This window comes from Bos indicus x Bos taurus, chromosome 5 (genome assembly GCF_003369695.1).
Source record: "Bos indicus x Bos taurus breed Angus x Brahman F1 hybrid chromosome 5, Bos_hybrid_MaternalHap_v2.0, whole genome shotgun sequence".
NCBI lineage: Eukaryota > Metazoa > Chordata > Mammalia > Artiodactyla > Bovidae > Bos > Bos indicus x Bos taurus.
Window position 1 is genome coordinate 70,991,475 of NC_040080.1, and position 19,164 is coordinate 71,010,638.

The 19,164-nt window shown below is 38.9% G+C and overlaps 2 protein-coding genes across 3 annotated transcripts in view; both read left to right on the top strand.

The window, feature by feature from the left end:
- Positions 1-343, top strand: part of XPOT (exportin for tRNA) — a 40,589-nt gene extending 40,246 nt beyond the window's left edge. Inside the window, exon 25 of one of the 2 annotated variants that reach the window (XM_027542434.1) lies at positions 12-136. In XM_027542434.1, coding sequence (XP_027398235.1) covers positions 12-38 — 27 coding nt within the window. In that variant the 3' untranslated portion in view covers positions 39-136. Of the gene's footprint in view, positions 1-11 lie in introns of both variants that reach the window. The other variant, XM_027542435.1, reaches the window with a different exon arrangement.
- A 4,774-nt stretch (positions 344-5,117) lies between these two features.
- The window catches only part of TBK1 (TANK binding kinase 1), a 44,096-nt gene continuing 30,049 nt past the window's right edge, over positions 5,118-19,164 (top strand). The window contains exons 1-5 of the mRNA XM_027542437.1: positions 5,118-5,223; positions 7,915-8,032; positions 12,104-12,244; positions 15,327-15,456; positions 17,368-17,549. Coding sequence (XP_027398238.1) covers positions 7,946-8,032; positions 12,104-12,244; positions 15,327-15,456; positions 17,368-17,549 — 540 coding nt within the window. The 5' untranslated portion in view covers positions 5,118-5,223; positions 7,915-7,945. The remainder of the gene's footprint in view (positions 5,224-7,914; positions 8,033-12,103; positions 12,245-15,326; positions 15,457-17,367; positions 17,550-19,164) is intronic.

The window sequence follows — 19,164 nt, forward strand, 5'->3', positions numbered from 1 at the left end:
CTTATTTACAGGTGTTCTTCCAGAGAGCAAAGCCCTGAGGACTAGATCTCCCCGTGCCTACTTCATGATCAAGAATTCCAGTTAATAATTTATAAATAAACAATTTTTTGTGTGCTGTTCACACTGGTCTTTTTAACATTGCTTTGAGCTTATTGCAGTATATGTTTTGGGATTTTTTTTCTCTAAAATGGGTGTAATTTCCCCTAAATTACAGGTATGTGACAACATAGAGAAGTTGCATGCCGATTAAATCGTTCTATATAAAAGTGCTGTTGTAAGATACAGCAGAGTTATCCTAGTACCTTTTTTTTTTTTAACTTGAAACTTTTAAGTCCTTTATAAAGACCATAGCAAGAAAACAGTGTACTTCTTTTTCATTACTGAATATAAAATGTTTGAAAATTTAAATTTTTGTTTTATGTGTGCAGACTCATAAACTTTCATTTATGTGTGCAGACTCATAAAAAAGTGGGGGGAATAAAATCAAAATTAACTTTTTTGTAGATAGCTATTACATTTCCTTAAACTGTTTCAATGCCAATGTGTATTCTACAAAACAGAATGGTTTCATAAATTAACTGATTAAAGAGTAGGTGCTGGTGTTATACATTTTTTATTAAAAAAAAAAGCAAATAAATTTTATGTAGTGAAATATATCGAGTCTTTTGGAATTATTTTAAATACTTGAGCCTTATTTTTTCATCTCTCCTTGATTTTCCATTTAAGGGACTGCACATACTGTATGAGTGTTTGGATGATTTAATTATGCTCCTAAAAGAGTATATCCTACTTTGTTCTATTAAGCAATTTAGAATCTTTTTTCAAATGCACTACAAAAAGCCTGTATGCATATGTTGACAGAATTAAAAATCTAATATTTTCCATCTTAACCGGATTTACTTAGGTCACAATATACCTTTGTGTTTATAATGCTTACAAGTAGTAGCTGCCGGTTTAGTTCCCCTGCCTTCCCCCGTTTGTATTCATAACTATGCAAGAAACCTTCCCTGGTGGCTCAGACAGTAATGAGTCTGCCTGCAGTTCGGGAGACCTGGGTTCAATCCCTGGGTCGGAAAGATCCCCTGGAGAAGGGAACTGCTACCCACTCTAGTATTCTTGCCTGGAGAATTCCATGGACAGAGGAGCGTGGCAGGCTACAATCCATGGGGCTGCAAGGAGTCGGACACAACTGAGTGATTAATGCTTTCACTTTCATGCAAGAAACCAAGACGATGAGACCAGTAGCACTATTGGAAAATTAAGAAAGAATGGACAAAACTGAGCAGCAGAATTACTATAGTCATCATTTAAGTTTAAATTCCAAACTCCCAAGTAAGGTTTTAGGGTGGTTAAGGGTTTTTTCTAACCTTTGGCCCATGTGGTCCCTAGAGGTTTCATGGATGGGCTTCAGTGGTCTTCTAAATTCCCTAAAATTGTATCCTTAATTTTACATAAATATTCTCCTGGGGTTAATTCCAGAAACGATTTTAAGCATTTTCCTAACATAGAATAAAGGTGCTAAACTAAGTTAACAGTTAATTGTAAAAATAGATCAATGAGATGTATATTATACAGTCAGCCCTCTGTATGTGCAGGTTCCACATCATGGATTCAACCAACCTTAGGTCAAAAATACTTGGAAAAAACAATTTCCAGAAGGTTTGAAAAATCAAAACTTGACAGTTAATTGTAAAAATGGATCAATGAGATGTATATTATACAGTCAGCCCTCTGTATGTGCAGGTTCCACATCCATGGATTCAACCAACCTTAGGTCAAAAATACTTGGAAAAAACAATTTCCAGAAGGTTTGAAAAATCAAAACTTGAATTTGCTGTACTTGAGAACTATTTATATAGCATTTACATTGTATTAGGTATTGTAAGCTAGAGATCATTTAAAGTATGTGGGAGGATGTGCATGGATTACATGCAAATACTATGCTATTTTATATACGAAATGAGCATCCAAGGATTTTGCTATCTGCAGGTCCTGGAGCCAATCCCCTGTGGATACTAAGGGATGACTGTACTTCAACAAAAATGATTTTAAAAATAGATGAGTGAGAGCTATTGTTCCTTTGACAAGTTCCCCTGTACAGTGGGAGAGATCATTGTGTATGTTGCAATGATCTTTGAACTGATTGTTCAGAGTATACTGAATTGCATAGCATAGTAGTTAAGAGCTTAGACAGGCTTGGGATCCAGATTGAGTAGGTTCAGATAGCAGTTATGCCAGTAATTGGTTTTAAAACCTTTGATAAGTTCTCTCTGCCCCAGTTTACCCATCTGTAAAATGAGGGAAATAATGGTAACTACTTTATAACTAAAAATTCAGTAAGTTAAACATGAAAAAAGCTTACTGCAGCATCTGCTTATTGATAAGAACTATTGTTTAGTCACTAGGTGGTGTCTGACTCTTTTGTGACCCCATGCTATTTTATATACTCTCTTGTAACCTGCTGGGTTTTCTCTGTCCATGGGATATTCCAGGCAAGAATACTGGACTTTCCTTTCCTTTTCCAGAGGATCTTCCTGACCTAGGGATTGAATCCAAGTCTCCTGTTTGGCAGGCAGATTGTTTACCACTGAGCCACCTGGCAAGCCTCGAGTAGCCATTGTTACTGCACTGTTTATTCCATATATGTAAAGGTGACCCCTCCTTCTTCCTTCCTGGCTCTTTAAAGCCCTTCAAAAGATTCACAAGTGTTCAGAGCTAAGAGAAATCAAAACGGGCATTAAGAATCTATAATAGAGATTAAAACTTCATGGTACCTGCTGCTGCTACTGCTGCTAAGTCACTCCAGTCGTGTCCGACTCCATGCGACCCCAGAGACAGCCTCCCAACCAGGCTCCTCCGTCCCTGGGATTCTCCAAGCAAGAACACTGGAGTGGGTTGCCATTTCCTTCTCCAATGCATGAAAGTGAAAGTGAAGTCGCTCAGTCCTGTCGGACTCCTAGCGACTCCATGGACTGCAGCCTACCAGGCTCCTCTGTCCATGGGACTCCAGGCAAGAGTACTGGAGTGGGGTGCCATTGCCTTCTCCATCATGGTATCTAATCATGTGTAATAATTCACACTTTGCTTCCTTGAAGTTGTCTAGAGCACTTCACTTAGGGGGTGCCATAGCAATTAGGAAACTTTCATCATAAATTGCCTTACCTGTATTGTATAATAGTCTCCAAAAGCAAACACCCCAGTAATTGTCTCAAGGGTGAATCTCACCTTAACAAAGCCTCACTGAGGCAAGAAGACAGGGATTTGTATGTCTTAACTATGGAACTACAAGTTTTATGAGGCCTGGTATAGTTTCGGGCCTAACAGTTTATTTAAATCTTAAATACTAACGTTAAATGCTTCACAAACAGCTTGATCTTCCAGAAAAAGTATTTCAGTGTTCCTCTATGCAGTAAACATTTTGAATCAAGGCCTTCAGCTAATCACATTTTCTCCCATTCAACTTTGAGATGTAGGTTATACTGTTATAAGGAACTTGGACTCAAGGCCTTCTCCTTGGCATTTAGATAGGGGTGAACTAAAATTAGTGGGAATTGTAAGCAGTGAATAGACCGTTGTTAGAATGATTCCATCATTAAACATTGTTTAAAAGTTTAATAATGTAAATTCCTTTGTAACATTATAGTGGATTTTGTTTTCTCCGTTTTGTACCTATGATATATGATAAAAACACGCTTAAGGACTTAAGTATTAGTTGCTGAGTCTCTGTGACTCCATGGACTGTAGCCAGACAGGTTCTTCTGTCCATGGGATTTTCCCAGCCAAGAATACTGGAGTGTGGTGCCATTTCCTTCTCCAGGGGGTCTTCGCCACCCAGGGATCGAACCCAGGTCTATCTCATTGCAGGCAGATTCTTTACCTTCTGAGCTACCAGGGAAGCCCTAAAAAACAGGCTTAGGTTAAAAAACAAATTGTCTAAAGCCAGTTCAGTCGCTCAGTCGTGTCCGACTCTGCAACCCCATGAACCGCAGCACGTCGTCATTAGCAAAAAGCGCTGGGACTGCAATCCAGGTCAGCTCCATTCAAAGGCCTCTGCTCTTAAACCACTCTGCCACAGTTTCCTTCTTTCACTCCTGGCACCTGTAGTTCTCACCTGGAAAGGACTCCCGCCTTCCTCCTCCTTCCCTCCGGAATTTATCCCTCAGCAGCAAAAGTCTCTTGAGCCTCTAGTGCTGAGAAAGGTTGCAGTGCTGTCAGTGGGCCAGAGGGATCTCTAGGGAATAGCTGCTTGAACTCTCAGCGGCACAAATATTGCAGGGCACCTGATTTTAGTCCCTAGATTCTCCACTATTGTCATTTTCCAAAGCAAGAGTACTGGAGTGGGTTGCCATTTCCTTCTCTAGGATATCTTCCTGATCCAGGGATCGAACCTGGGTCTTCCGCGTTGCAGGCAGACACTTTACCGTCTGGGCCACCAGGGAAGCCCAAAAGTGAGTGAAGTCGCTCAGTCGTGTCCGACTCTTTGTGACCCCGTGGACTGTAGCCTACCAGGCTTCTCCGTCCATGGGATTCTCCAGGCAAGAATACTGGAGTGGGTTACCATTTCCTTCGCCAGGGGATCTTCCCGACCCAGGGATCGAACCCGGGTCTCCAGCGTTGGAGACAGACGCTTTAACCTCTGAGCCACCAGGGAAGCCGGGAAGCCCAAAATACAATCTAAGAAGATGGAATTAAATGAGCTTGTTTACATTCGATAATCTGGCTCCCCTGCAGCCAACGTGGTCTTCTTTACGTACGAATCTATCCCTGCAGCGATGGCCCCGCACGTGTCAGTATTCGGCATAGTTGTGATTATTATATGTTTGTAATCATCGGTCCCTATCTGTCTGCCCCACTATCACTGCACTGGGGGACGCGGCGGAATTTGCCGCGTGGGAATCTGAATTCTTGCGCTCACTGCGCAGAGCTCTCCGGCTTTACCCTCAGAGTAAGCGGGAGACAGGCGGTGGATGTGGACTGGGTCGGACTCAGACACCCACCCAGCCTCCTGGATCCTCGTCACAGAAAATCGCGGAGCCAGCCGTGCGGGCAGCCTTGGCAGCGGAGGCTGAGGCCCAGGCCGATCCGGCGGGAGTGCGCACGCGCACCCGCGCGCCGGCCGTCGGTCACGTGGCCTCTGTCCAGGGCTTGCGAAGCCGGAAGTGGCCTGAGGCGCAGGGAGGCCGCGGGAGCCCGCTGGCGGTAGAGCGGCGGAGACCGGGCAAGGTAAGCCGGGACGGCTCGGGCGGAGGGGTTGCAGACGCGTGGGGCACGGGCTGCGGAGCCAGGCATGGCCCGCGAGAAGCAATCCCGCCCCCGTGGGAAACTGGTGTGCTGAGTCAGGGCGGAGGCGGGGCGGGCGACCCGAGGAGCCTAGCGGGACCCGAGGCCGAGCCCTCCCCGACCCTGACTGGGCGGACACCGCCTCCAGGGTGGCCGGGGCGTGCGAAGCCGGCCGGAATGGTCTCGCGGGCCGGTCCGCTGCGTCTGGACTCTTCGCCCCATGGCCGGCCCTTTGACCCGGGCCCTCACGGGTCTGGTGTCGTTGGGCACCGAGAAAGAGGATGTATCCGTTACTGGGGTTGGGCCCTGGCCGCCCGGGCAGGCGGGCATTGATGCCCCTTTCCCTTGGAGTTAGACTGGCTGCTTTCTCCTGTCTTTCCGAGCGTGAACGCGATCGTTTGATTTTTCAGACGATTAAAAAGACATGTCATTAGGGTTTTAATGAAAACAGCAGGGGTTGGCTCACCGGAAGCTAGAAGCCGAAAACGTTTTTAATGAACATACATGTAATGCAAATTCCCAAACGTTTCCTTTGGGAAATGGCTTACGAGTGTATTTTCCAGCCCGTTTCCCGGGTGTTTTCAATAGGTGTCCTCAAAACAAGTTCTCCCCAATAATTGTGTGCGTAACCGAAGGCCGGCTTTTTTCGCTGTAGAACGCTGAATGTTATGTTTAATAAATGATTCACTTAGTGGTAGAGTTTGGAAATCCTGGAACTTTGTCCATATGCGGCGTCACCAAGCCGGTTTTCATCTATGGACAAATGGTAACTTTCAATTTGGACGGTATAAGGAAGTAGACTTAAGGCAGGATCGCCAATCCGTACTTGTTGAGTGCCTGCTTATGTTGTGTCAAATTTTTGGAAAGATTTATATAGCAAGCATCTTCTAGGTGTGCTGAGTCATGTTTTAGCATGCTGTTGTTGTGGGATAATTGGTAGATAGTTTGAAAAGGCATTTCCCCAATCATTGTGACACCGTAGCTTAATATCTGCATATGCTGCTGCTGCTACTGCTAAGTTGCTTCAGTCGTGTCCTACTCTGTGCGACCCCATAGACGGCAGCCCAGCAGGCTCCCCCATCCTTGGAATTCTCCAGGCAAGAATTCTGGAGTGGGTTACCATTTCCTCCTCCAATGCATGAAAGTGAAAAGTGAAAGTGAAGTCGCTCAATCGTGTCCGACTTGTAGCGACCCCATGGACTGCAGCCCACCAGGCTCCTCTGTCCATGGGATTTTCCAGGCAAGAGTACTGGAGTGGGGTGCCTTTGCCTTCTCCATCTGCATATTAGAGAGCCTCATATCTTAGCTGATCAATGTGTTTTATATTACCCATTAGATGTACATAGGTACCTAATGATATTATTTGTCAGTTATAGTTAGCTCAAGCAGCAAAGTTACATTAATTAGGGAAGCTTTTCATTCTTGAGAAATACTTGAAGATATTATTGAAAAGATATTTGACAATTTTATTATATCAGTAGCTGATATATGTGTATTTCATATTTTGAAAACAGAATCTTATTTTTACTGCTTATTTCCCATAAATTACTGTATATAAAATTATTTATCTGAATTAGTTGGGGGTAAAATTATATTCATATATCTTAATATACAAAGATTGTTGAAGTTTGGACCTTGTCCATTCTTTGTGTTCTTAACCCTACTTGGAATATTGGCATTCATTAATTCATTCCAGAATATCTATTTCTGACTTAACTGTGAAAGGATGTTAAGATTAAATGTGACACTACATCAGGTTTAGATTGGCATGGTGGAACAAGTGTTTATGCTATTTAGCATACCTCATTTTTACTCCCATCATGGAGCACAAATATTTACAATATCCTTATAGATACACAGTTTTAGAATATTGAAGGACAAGGGTAGGGGTATTGTTTGTTTTTTTTTAAAGACTTTATTTTTTTAGAGCAGTTTTAAGTTCACTGCAAAATTGAGCAAAAGGTACAGAGATTTTTCCATATGTTTCTTGCCTCTAAACATGCATAGTCTCCCCTGCTTATTTTTAAAGACTTGTTAATATACACTAAGTATGTGTTTATTTATATATTTGGAGGTTGGAAAAACTATCCTTAAGTTAATTTCAGAATTTGTGGCTGAAAGGTCTCTTTTGAATCCTGGTTGTCAGGCTCTGGGTTGAGGAAATTTTAAATTAGGAAAGGTTATGTAATGGCGACAATTGTTTTCGTTAGTGTTGCCTTGCACCTGAAAGAAACAAAGTTTTTTTTTTCTATATTTTTGTTGTATTTTACCTTATTTTATTTAAAACACTTTAAAATATGATGCATCAGTGATTAATCTCTCAAAACATTTTAAGGAGGTAAATTATCACTTTCATTGACAGAGAAAAAATTAGAAGGAAATAAATATTTTTTTCAGCCCTGTGAATTAAACTGAATATATAAGATGTCATTAGTTAAAGCTTTTTCAGAGCCCACACAGCATTTTAGTCTTTACTATTGCTGGAAAGTTAGATTTTTATTGGACTGTTTGTACACTTCAATTTAGCAGTAAATTATAGGTGCTCTTTCTTGAGAATAAAAGTAGCTAACATTTGTTTCTTAAATGTATTATTCCCTTAAAACAAGCATGCAATTTTTTTTTCTTTTCTCTTAGTATAACAGGAGGATCGCCTGAGCACGCCGAGATGCAGAGCACTTCTAATCATCTGTGGCTTTTATCTGATATTTTAGGCCAAGGAGCTACTGCAAATGTTTTTCGTGGAAGACATAAGGTTGGTACGGAGAATTCTGTGAAAGCACTGTATGTGTAGTTTTCTGAGATGCACGCTTACACTTGGTGGGTTTGATTATTTTGTCTAAAGAGAGTATGTGTTTCTGTGGTTATTAAAGGTATTGCTGGTGTCAGAGGCGGTGTTATCTACCTAGGAGTGGCAGAGGTCATGTGCTGGGGAAAGGAGAAAAACAGAAGGTTCTATGAAAAAAGGAACTAGGGAAAATTAGTGTTGGCCTTTTGGCTCTCTCCTCCACCTGGTCCTCCTGCGGTAGAGAGTGAGCTCACTGACAGAGTTCAGTGTGGCGGTGATTTGGGGTAGGAGGCAGTAGAGAGAGGCGTGGTGAGGAGCAGATGGGAACTTTTGAGGGGAACCCCCAGATGATTCTGCTGTGCTGTAGTAAGGCTTCTTGCCCCTGAAGTAAACCAGCATTCTACAGAGTAGATTGGTGTAAAGTGAAGTTATCAACAAGGAGCCCAGGTTTCAAAGGCTATATCCTGGTATGAGGTAATCAGAACTGGTTAGTGCAAGGGAGAATAGAATAAAAGGGCTAATCCCAGAGGCATTTCAGGAACCAAAAGGACTCTGTGTCAGCTTCTATACTGGAAAATGAAATGAAAGATAATTGAAGTCATTTAAAAATGAAGAAATTTAAAATCATTAAAATTTCTGTTCTGGGAAGGAAGCTGCAAAAATAATAGAATAAAAACATCCTTTTATGATGCAAATAATCATCTACTAGTTTTTCAGCACTAAGAATTCAGCCCAGGAGCTCAAAACACTTTAGTAAGGAGGAGTTTCTATATATTTTTCTGTAGCCTTGAGACCACCAGTCAGTTCTGTCTGTGACAATGAAATAAATGTTCACAGAGGGGTGCTATTTCCTCTGTGGCTCTTAGGGAGTGAATCAGAAGTGTCGAACAGTTTTCAGCTTTTTTTTCACCTCCAGTTTTTAGAATTATCCACACATTCCAGTCCTTGATCAGATTCATGGTGATCAGCCTTGAATATTCCTGTCCTAGAAATTGTTTTTGTTTCGTGCAATGTGCCAAGAAGAGAAAATGGGTGGCAGCACTGAATTTAGCAGTGAGACACATCTGACCCTCTGTCTTCCTATGACCCAAATTAACTTATCAGACTTACCTGGTATATGTCAAATACTTTGAGTGGACCTAGTGATTTTAGCCACAGAATTTATTAAAATCACTAAAATTTTAATGATTTTAAGTACAGTTCCTGCACGAAGAGTTTTGGGTTTAGTAGCAAGGTGGCATTGGAAGGAACATAAATTAGAAACTGAGGGAGTGACAGGTACTCAGTAGTGGTAGGAACTGAGGGAGGCATATTTAAAGTGCCTGAGGCTAGTAAATATCTATTTACTAGTGCCTTTCCTTACTTCCTTACTTAGATATCCAGTGTCCTTCATGTTAGTACTTACATTTAGTAGGTGGTATAAATGCCTGATGACTGAAAGAATGAGTGAATGAGGACGAACTACAGTAGACTACCCTGACACGACCTAAAGTTCTTCAAAGGAAGTAAAAATGTTCTTTATCCAATAGAGTTCAAAAACCTCAAATAAGGATTTGAGAGGCATAAGAATTGACTTATAATATTGCCAACATCTAGTTTAGTATTCAAAATGTGTTTTGAGAAACCATATTTGTTCTCAGTGACATCAGTTGGACTATACCCCCAAAATCCTGCTTCCCCCTTAATTACTGCTTGTTTAAGGATCTTTAATTGTATTAGCTAAACCCTTTTTATGTTATTGCTGGGAGTGACCAGGTCCCTAAATTTACTATTTGTTATTCAGGGTATTTGTTGTTGTTATTGACTAGTTGCTAAATCGTGTCCAACTGTTTATGACCTCATGGACTGTAACCCACCAAGCTCCTCTGTCCATGAGATTTCCTAGGCAAGAATACTGGAGTGGGTTGCCATTTCCTTCTCCAGGGGATCTTTCCAATCCAGGGGTTGAACTCATGTCCCCTGCATTGGCAGGCAAATTCTTTACCACGGAGCCACCAGGAAGCCCTGTACAAAATATGAAAGTGAAAGTGTTAGTTGCTCAGTAGTGTCAGACTCTTTGTGACCCCATGGACTATAGCCCGCTAGGCTCCTCTGTCCATGGGATTCTCCGGGCAAGGATACTGGAGAAGGTAGCCATTCCCTTCTCCAGGCAGTCTTCCCAACCCAGGGATCGAACCCAGGTCTCCTGCATTGTGGGCAGATTCTTTACTGTCTGAGCCACCAGGGAAGCCCCATACAAAGTTTATTACCTACTTAATTTGTCTCTTTTTCATTAAGTTGCCTGGAGCTGCTACTGTGTGTGGATGAATGTATATGCATGTGATAACTAGGTGAAGTTAAAGGGGCGAGAGCTTTAGGAAGGACATGTTGACCTGCACGTTGTATATATGTGTACTCATGAATCTCTAAATATTATTCGTAGTGCTTTGACTTAAGGACAGTGACTGATAGGTGACTGTGCAGTTGAATGGAGGGAAACTGGGACATGCTGTCACATATCCCAGTGAACTCAGGGGTATGTTTAGACCACAGAAGAGTGGAAAATACTGGCCTTGGTCACAGTGGATACATTGCAGCATTGTGTTATTTCCCCTGCTTGCTCCTTTCTTAGGATTCTCCTCATTTCAGACTAAGTTTAAGACAAATGTTCTCAAGAAAAATCTCTGTCGGGTGGTAATAGATTTGATAGTGTTCTTATCCTAGCTGATCAAATGGTAAAACAGTATGAATGAGCCCTGGTTAAATTGTTCCATTTTCATTCTGTCTGAAAACAGTCAGTGGGTCTTTTCCTCTGGAAAGAATATACGTGTATTTGGTGTGGAGGGAGCATGGGAGAAAGGGAGGAGTGATCTCATCACACAGATGATGGTCTCTACAGAGTGCACTTAAGACTGAGCTTGTGAGACAGCTAAATGGTCTTAAGAAGAAGATCATGAAATTCTAAGATGAGGGGAGGAGGGCAACGAGATGTAGGTGGTTAATCTGGGTGGGAAGCTGTAGAGAGGGCTTCAAAGCAGGAAAAGCGCAGGGTCCTCGAAGACAGAGAGCCATGAGAAAGCTTTACGTAAGGCATGCTTGAACCCCAGGCTCATAGAGGAAACGAGCTTTCCACTAACTCTAGGCGGGTTCAGCCTTGGGTTGTGGGAAAAGTAAGGTTAAACTCAGAGAATCTGGCCTGAGTGATTGGAAAGAGGTGAGAGGGTTTGCAGGAGAGCCTTTAAGGTTAATTCTGTGAAGAACATGAGAATGTGCTGTTCACCTGGAATGAAGCATGTGTTTTGTACTTCTAAGATGCCTTCCCAATTTCGGCTGTGCTTTGTAATTCTGTGTTTGATGTACTTCAGTGGACCCTGAGAGAGTGAGAGTTGGGCTACCGCAGCTGTTTTGGTGAAGGAAAGGAAATGCCTTTGATCCTTTAGAAATTATGTGGGAAGCAGCAACCTGCCCTAGTCATCTAGGTGAAGTTGCAGAAAGTCCCCAGCAGCAGCCATGGTGCAATCCAGCAAGAAGGGTGTGCTCTAACCTTACTCTTAACTCCTCTACTTCCACATACACACATTTTATCCAGCTAGGGAATCTTAAAAGTTAATTGCCTTACTTTGAGATTCTTACTGAAAATTTCATATGTGGAATATAATCTTTATAATCTTTCTCTTCCTGCTTTGATTAGTTTAAAACTATTAGTTCCCAGAGAAACCTTGTGAGTTTCACTATTTCTCAGTCAAAATACGTGTTTGCCTTTAGTATTGTTGGCTGTCTTTGCCACATGTATCACAATGGAAGCTTTATTTATAATATGAAAGAAAATAGCCTTTTCTACATTCCAAAGCATACTATTTGAAATAAATATTGAGCAGTTGATTAATGTATTTTAGATTAAAAAAAAAAAAAGATCAAGAGTCCTAGTACAAACTACCAATGCTTAAAAATATTCAGGGTGTTCTACAAAAAAGATAAATTGCTGTATCTTGTTCTAATGCTACCTTTTTTATTTTCTTTATATTATAAGTAAATAAAAGCTTTCTCTCCTTTTCTTAGAAAACTGGTGACTTATTTGCTATCAAAGTATTTAATAACATAAGCTTCCTTCGTCCAGTGGATGTTCAAATGAGAGAATTTGAAGTGTTAAAAAAACTGAATCACAAAAACATTGTCAAATTATTTGCTATTGAAGAGGAGGTAAGTCATCAAGCTTTAGTTAATCCTGTCATGTTTATTGTTGTTAATACAATTCAGGAGAAATAATCTAACATAAAAATTGTTCTATAAAGAGCGGGTTTTTTAATGCTGAAAATTAAGGCTCATACCATCAAATATTTATTCTCAGAAACAGATATAACAATGGAAATTGTTGGAATGGAATGGACTATAACAATGGAAAATCTCATAGAATCAGAAAAAGTAGTTGAAGTAATAAAAGAATATACAATGTGGTTACCAGTATTATTACTAACAGCAAAACCTAAGCGAAGTTAAATTGACATAATTACATAAAGAGAAAGTCAAACAATGCAAGGAAGGCTTTATAAAAAATCTTTGGAATCCAGAGAGTGATATGTGAATCCAGTTGTCAAAGACAGAATTGATTTTAGTGGGAAACAGTGAAAATAAAAATGTCTTTAGAAAAATAGAAATCTCATTATTATGGGTAATCAAATCACACCTTTTTGAAAAACAATTTGGCAGTTTATATTCCTTATATCAGTGATTTCATTTTTAGTGATTACTTCTTAGAAAGTAATCAGAAATGTAAGCTATAATTTTATGCACGAAGATGTTCATTGCTGTCCTGTTTATAATACAAAATGGTTAAATAAATTAGAATGGTTGATGGATAGTTAGCCAGAGTTAGCGATACTGAAGATTAAAAGCATAGCCCTCTGGACTGCCAAGTCTGTTCAAGACTTCTTACACGAGCCACAGAGGAGTTTGACAAACCGTGCAGTCAGAGAAGTCCCTCCAGACTGCTCATTCAGACACGAGCTGCAAGTTCAGGCGTCTCCAGGGCCATCTTCCCTTAAGATCAGCTGGCTACAAATTTGGGGCTTCCCATGACTGCCCTCAGATTTGATAGTTTGCTAGAATGTTGAATGACTCACAGAACTCAGGAAGGCACTATACAGTTGACCCTCAAACTGCACAGGTTTGAACTGCACAGGTCCACCAATAATAATGTGAATTTTTTTCCACTAAATATGTACTACAGTATTACACAATCCGAGATTGGTTGAATCTGCAGATATGGAGCTACAGATACAGGGCGTTGACTGGAAACTACTTTCTACTGCATGGAAAGTCAGCACCCCTAACCCCTGCTTTGTTCAAAGGTCAACTCTACTTACAAGTTAGTATCTCAGCAAAGCAAAAGGATATAAATTAGAACTAGCCAAAGGAAGAGATCCATAGGGCCATAGGACAGAATATAGGAGGGTTCTAAACATGAATCTTCCTTTCCACAAGGATACATTATCCTCCTGGCATTGATGTATGATATGATAGTACACACAGAGTACTGTCAACCCTGTAAGCTCACCCAAGCCTTTGGTGTGCACAGTTTTTACTGAGGTTCAATCACATATTCCGCATGGCCGAACTTTAGTCTCCAACCCTTCCTGTGGGTTCTGGCTAATTCCTTAGCCTCCAGAAGTCGAAACGGAAGTGCACGTCCTAAGATCCCCATCATAAATTACATTTTTAGACCATCACATGGCCAAAGCCCCCAGATAGAGACACTTTTAGCAGATAGGACATTCTAGAGGCCTATTGAATCAGCTCCCAGTAGCCAAGGGCAAGCGCTTAGACCTCTCTAGCTAAAATTAATTCTGTACTGCACAGTGGTTCAGTTCAGTTCAGTCGCTCAGTCGTGTCCGACTCTTTGCGACCCCATGAATCGCAGCACACCAGGCCTCCCTGTCCATCACCAACTGAGGGAGTTCACTGAGACTCAACATCCATCGAGTCAGTGATGCCATCCAGCCATCTCATCCTCTGTCGTCCCCTTCTCCTCCTGCCCCCAATCCCTCCCAGCATCAGAGTCTTTTCCAATAAGCAGTAATAAAAAGAAATATTTAACAAAATTTCAGTCACCTGGGAGCATGCTTATATATAATGTTTTGTGAGAAAATGAGTATTAAAAATATATATGCAGTATGATCTTGATAAATACTGTATGGTGTACAAAGTGTTATGTGTCTATAATGTGATTTGTTACGTAGAAAAAAGACTGGAAGGAAACATACCAAATATAATTATCTCAGTGATGAAATTAGAGATATTTCTCAAATTTTCAACTCCTCAAAACTCAGTTATTTCATTATTTAAAAGCAACAGCTTTTTTCTTTTAAAATTATTTCTTTCATACTACTCAATAGTAAAGAAGTTTTTTAAATATTTTATAAATTTATTTTGGGGATATATAGAAAAAAATTATAAAAGGAAGAAAGAGTAAAAAATGATAATGACTGCTGTACTTAAGATTCATTCACATTTTCAAGTTTCTGAAATGGGCATTATGTTATAATCAATGTGTATTTGTAAGTTGGTAATGCTTCTTTTTTTCCTCTATAAAGCTATTGTTAAATTGATGTTGTATCTTATAATCAATGGTACATTAAAATCATGGTTTAAAACAGATCAGCAGCTTAGATTCCTATGAGCTGACTAGAACTTTGCTCCAAGGGGACCACTCAATTATTCTGCTACCTATTTTTTTTAAGGCTAAAACTCGGGGAACTCTCTGGCAGCCCGGTGCTTAGGGCTCTAGGCTTCCACTGCCTGGGGCGCAGGTTGAGTTCCTGATCTGGAAACTAAGATCCCACATGCCACATTGTACTGCCCCCCAAAAAAGCTATAACTCCCTTCTTTGAAGTAAAAGTAGTGAAAGTGTTTGTCACAAGAAGAACTCAAGTGTTTTAAGAGATTCATGACAAAAGCTCATATCCTAAATGTACTATTATGTATTAGAAATTAAACAATTTTGAAAGATCCGTTATAACATTGTAGCAGTGATTTTCTAATTGGATTTAGCCAGCTTTTACTGTGGTTTGTCTTTAAAGAAAAATCCAATTTTAATATTAATTTTGGAAAGTGTTAACTCTCATCTGTACAGTCAACAAATATTTAACAAACCCTAGGTAAAAAGCAGTTCAAAATACCTTCATTATTGTAGCAAATCCAACTTTTAAATGAAATCAGATGAGTATTGGCATATATTGAAAATTTATTTTTTCGATTTCCCCAGTCAGTGATTTTTTTTTTCCAGACAACAACAAGACATAAAGTACTTATTATGGAATTTTGTCCATGTGGGAGTTTATACACTGTTTTAGAAGAACCATCTAATGCCTATGGACTACCAGAGTCTGAGTTTCTAATTGTTTTGCGAGATGTGGGTATGTTTATTTGTTTATATGATTATATATGTGTGTAAATATAATTTAATGACATAAGAATTTTTAAAAATACATTTATTACATTCAAAGCTAAAGACCTTTATGGAGTGCTTTCTTAGATATGATATCAAAAGCACAAGTACAATAAGAAAAAAGTAGATAAATTTCATCAACATTAACTTTTGTGTGTCTAAAGGACAGAGTCAAGTAAAAAGACAGCTCATAGAATGAGAGAAAATATTTGCAAATCAGATGTCTGATAAGGAATTTTTATACCATCAAGTCAACAATAAAGAGACAACCCGATTTAAAAATCAGTAAAGGATTTGGTAGACATTTCTCCAAAGAAGATATGCAGGTGACCAACAAATATATAAAAAGATCATTAGGCATTAAGGAAATGCAAATCAAAACCGTAAAGAGATGCCACTGCATACCCACTAGGATGGCTAAAATCAAAAAGACAAAACAAGCGTTGGTAAGGATGTAGAGAAATTGAAACCCTCGTATACTATTGGTGGTATTGTAAAAAAAAGTGCAGGCACTTTACACAGTAGACTGACAGTTCTTCAAAAAGTTAAACAGTTACTATAGGACTTATCAATTCCATTCCTAGGTATTCATCTAAAAGAATTGAAAATATTTCCACACAAAAACTTGTGTACCAGTATTTATAATAATAGCAACAACAAAAAAAGGAAGCCCAGTATTCACCAACTGGTGAATAGATAAATGGGCTACATACAGTGGAGTGTTATTTGTTTGCAACAAGAATGAAGTAGTGGTACATGCTGTAACGTGGATGCACCTTGAAAAATTATGCTTAGTGAGAAACACCAGACACAAAAGGCAACAGTATTTGTATGATTTCATTTATGTGAAATGTTCAGAATAGGCAGATCCTTAGAAACAGAAAGCAGAGTAATGGTGGTCAAGGCTTTGAGAGGAGAGTGGAGTCAAGGAGTGACTGCTAATAGAGATGTGGGGGTTCTTTTTGCATATGATAATGTTCTGAAATTGGTGTGATGGTTTGTATACTCTGTGGCTCTATACTAAAAACTGCTGAATTGTATACTTTAAAAAATGAGTTTTATGATATGTAAATTTTATCTCAATAAACCTGTTATTAAAAATAAAAAAGAATATGGCAGCCACAGGGAATAATATCTTCTTGGAAAGAAATGAATCAATATTTGAAGAATAGGAAAAGCCCAGTGTTTTAAAGTATGAGGTTAGTGGGAATTCTTGAAATTGATACTGGAAGCAGTAGAGACTACTTAGGTTCCTAAGTATACTGGTAGTCCTGAGTTTCCATAATTGAATGTTGATATCTTGAAACTTATTTTTATATGTCATGCTTGGACATTAATCTGTCAGCTGTCAAACAAATGGTTCAGACTATCATTCTATGACACTGCATGTCAGTTAGCCCAAACAATTTCAGCAATTTCTATTAATTTTTTTCTTTACTATATTATGTATTGAGTCTAGTTTACTATTTTATGGAATTTTTTTCCCCAAAGTAAAAATTTTAATTATGGTGAAATATTATTTTTCTTGGAAATTTGTATTCTTGGGTTTAGGTAGATGGCCCACAGGTATATAACAAAAAGTAATTCAGGAAGTCATAGGCTTAAGATCATTGTGTTCCATTTTCTTGACAGTATTTAAGAGAGACTGGACTCTTCCTTAGACCATATTGATCCCTGTTCTTCTAAAATTTCTCATTACTCAAGCATGAAATACAAAATCTAAGTATAATCTATTACTTCTTTGATTAAGATGACTTTGGACCAACTTATGTAAAAACTTACATTGAGTGAATAAGAATATATTAATGTTCATTAGTGAATCTGATGCACACACACATACCTACTTATGATTTCCTTTGTTTTATATTTATTGTTGAAGTGGGTGGAATGAATCATCTCCGAGAGAATGGCATAGTTCACCGTGATATCAAGCCAGGAAATATCATGCGTGTGATAGGAGAAGACGGACAGTCTGTGTACAAACTCACAGATTTTGGTGCAGCTAGAGAATTAGAAGATGATGAGCAGTTTGTTTCTCTGTATGGCACAGAAGAATATTTGGTAAGTCATGCATCACTAATAATTTTATTTTAAGAAGCTGGATATATTATAAATATGGGTAGTTGGTCAACCAGATCACTGTATAAAATGTCTTAACTCATGGCAAAAACTAAATTTTCTATTCTAATGAATATGGTATGTAATGTGGAATTAGGTATTGGTTTCTAAGGGTGTTGCTTTCTGTTAAAAAAATTCTTGTAAGTTTTATAATACTCTTAAATAATTTTACTAATGTTATGCATCTATGTTAAAAGAAAGAACTATCTGTACACTCCAGAAGCATCTAGCTAGTAAAGGCTTCCTTATTTGGATCAGAGCAGTTAATATATTACAAGCTTGTTATAATACAGTTCCCTGTAGAGCAAACTTCATTATAATTCTGAAGAAGACTCTCTTCAGGGAGGCTGGTTACTGAAAGATGAAAAGAACCATTATTAGAAACACACACAAAAAAATGAAATGCCTCTAAAAGATCTAACTTGAAATACTAGAAAACTAGAAAAGCTCCGTGGTTGAAACAGTTTATATAGATGTGTTTGTGTGAAGTTAGTAAACATTTGAAACACTTAAGAAAGGCACTTAAAAATAAGTACATTTAACATGTAATCAGAAAGTTTATAATATATAGCTGTCACTAATTGGTTATGGCTCTGAGTTTTATTTTAAAAGTCTTAGATTCTGTGACTTTTTTCCAATTGGATTCTGTGATGGTAATTTTATAATTTGAATAAAGTCAAGGTGCCCCTATAACTTTATTCAGATTGTTCTAACTCTGGCATGCGTTAAAGTATCTTAACTTGTTCTATCAATATGTAACCACTAATTAATCTGCAGTTGTATTTTGATAATCTTTTATTAAGAGTACTTAAAAATGGGGACTTTTCTGACAGTCCAGTGGTTAAGACTTCATACTTAGAGTGCAGGGGCACAGGTTTAGTCCCTAGTCGGGGAATTAAGATCCTGCTGTGCAGTGCGGCCAAAAAAAAAAAAAAAACCTAAAAATGGATTATATTTACCCAACAGCTATTTATGTACAAGCATTGTTGTGGGAATTGAGACTTCTGTAGTGTACCGGAAGTACATGATTTCTGCTCCTGTGGAACCTACAATCTAGTGAGGACAGTAGACAAGTAAATAAGATAAATTCAGATAATTAAGTGTTGGAAAGACAATAAGGTAGCAAAGCAGAAGAAAGATAGCTGGGGAAAGCTTCCTTTCAATCTTAAGTCAGCTGATACTTTAATGATGAAAACAAGCAAGCCATGCAAAGATCTGGGGGGAAAGCAGCATTACAAGCAACTACAAAGGCCTAAAAACAGAAGTGACCTTGGATGTTTGGGAAACAGAAGGGATGACAGAATAGCTGGACCTAGTGAAAAGGCAGGTGATAAGAATTGGAGAAGTAAGCAGAAGCCAACCAGAGCACAGACTGGTGGTTTCTACCCTGTATGGTCACCCCCTGTTAATAATAAATGTTTTACAATATTCTTTTCAGTATCTTGAAATGAAATTCTTAGATAATATAATCAACCAGCATACTTAATTAAAGGAAGAGCATAGTATCTTAATATAAAGGAAAATATGATAAAATCATAGCTATTTAATATGTAAAAGT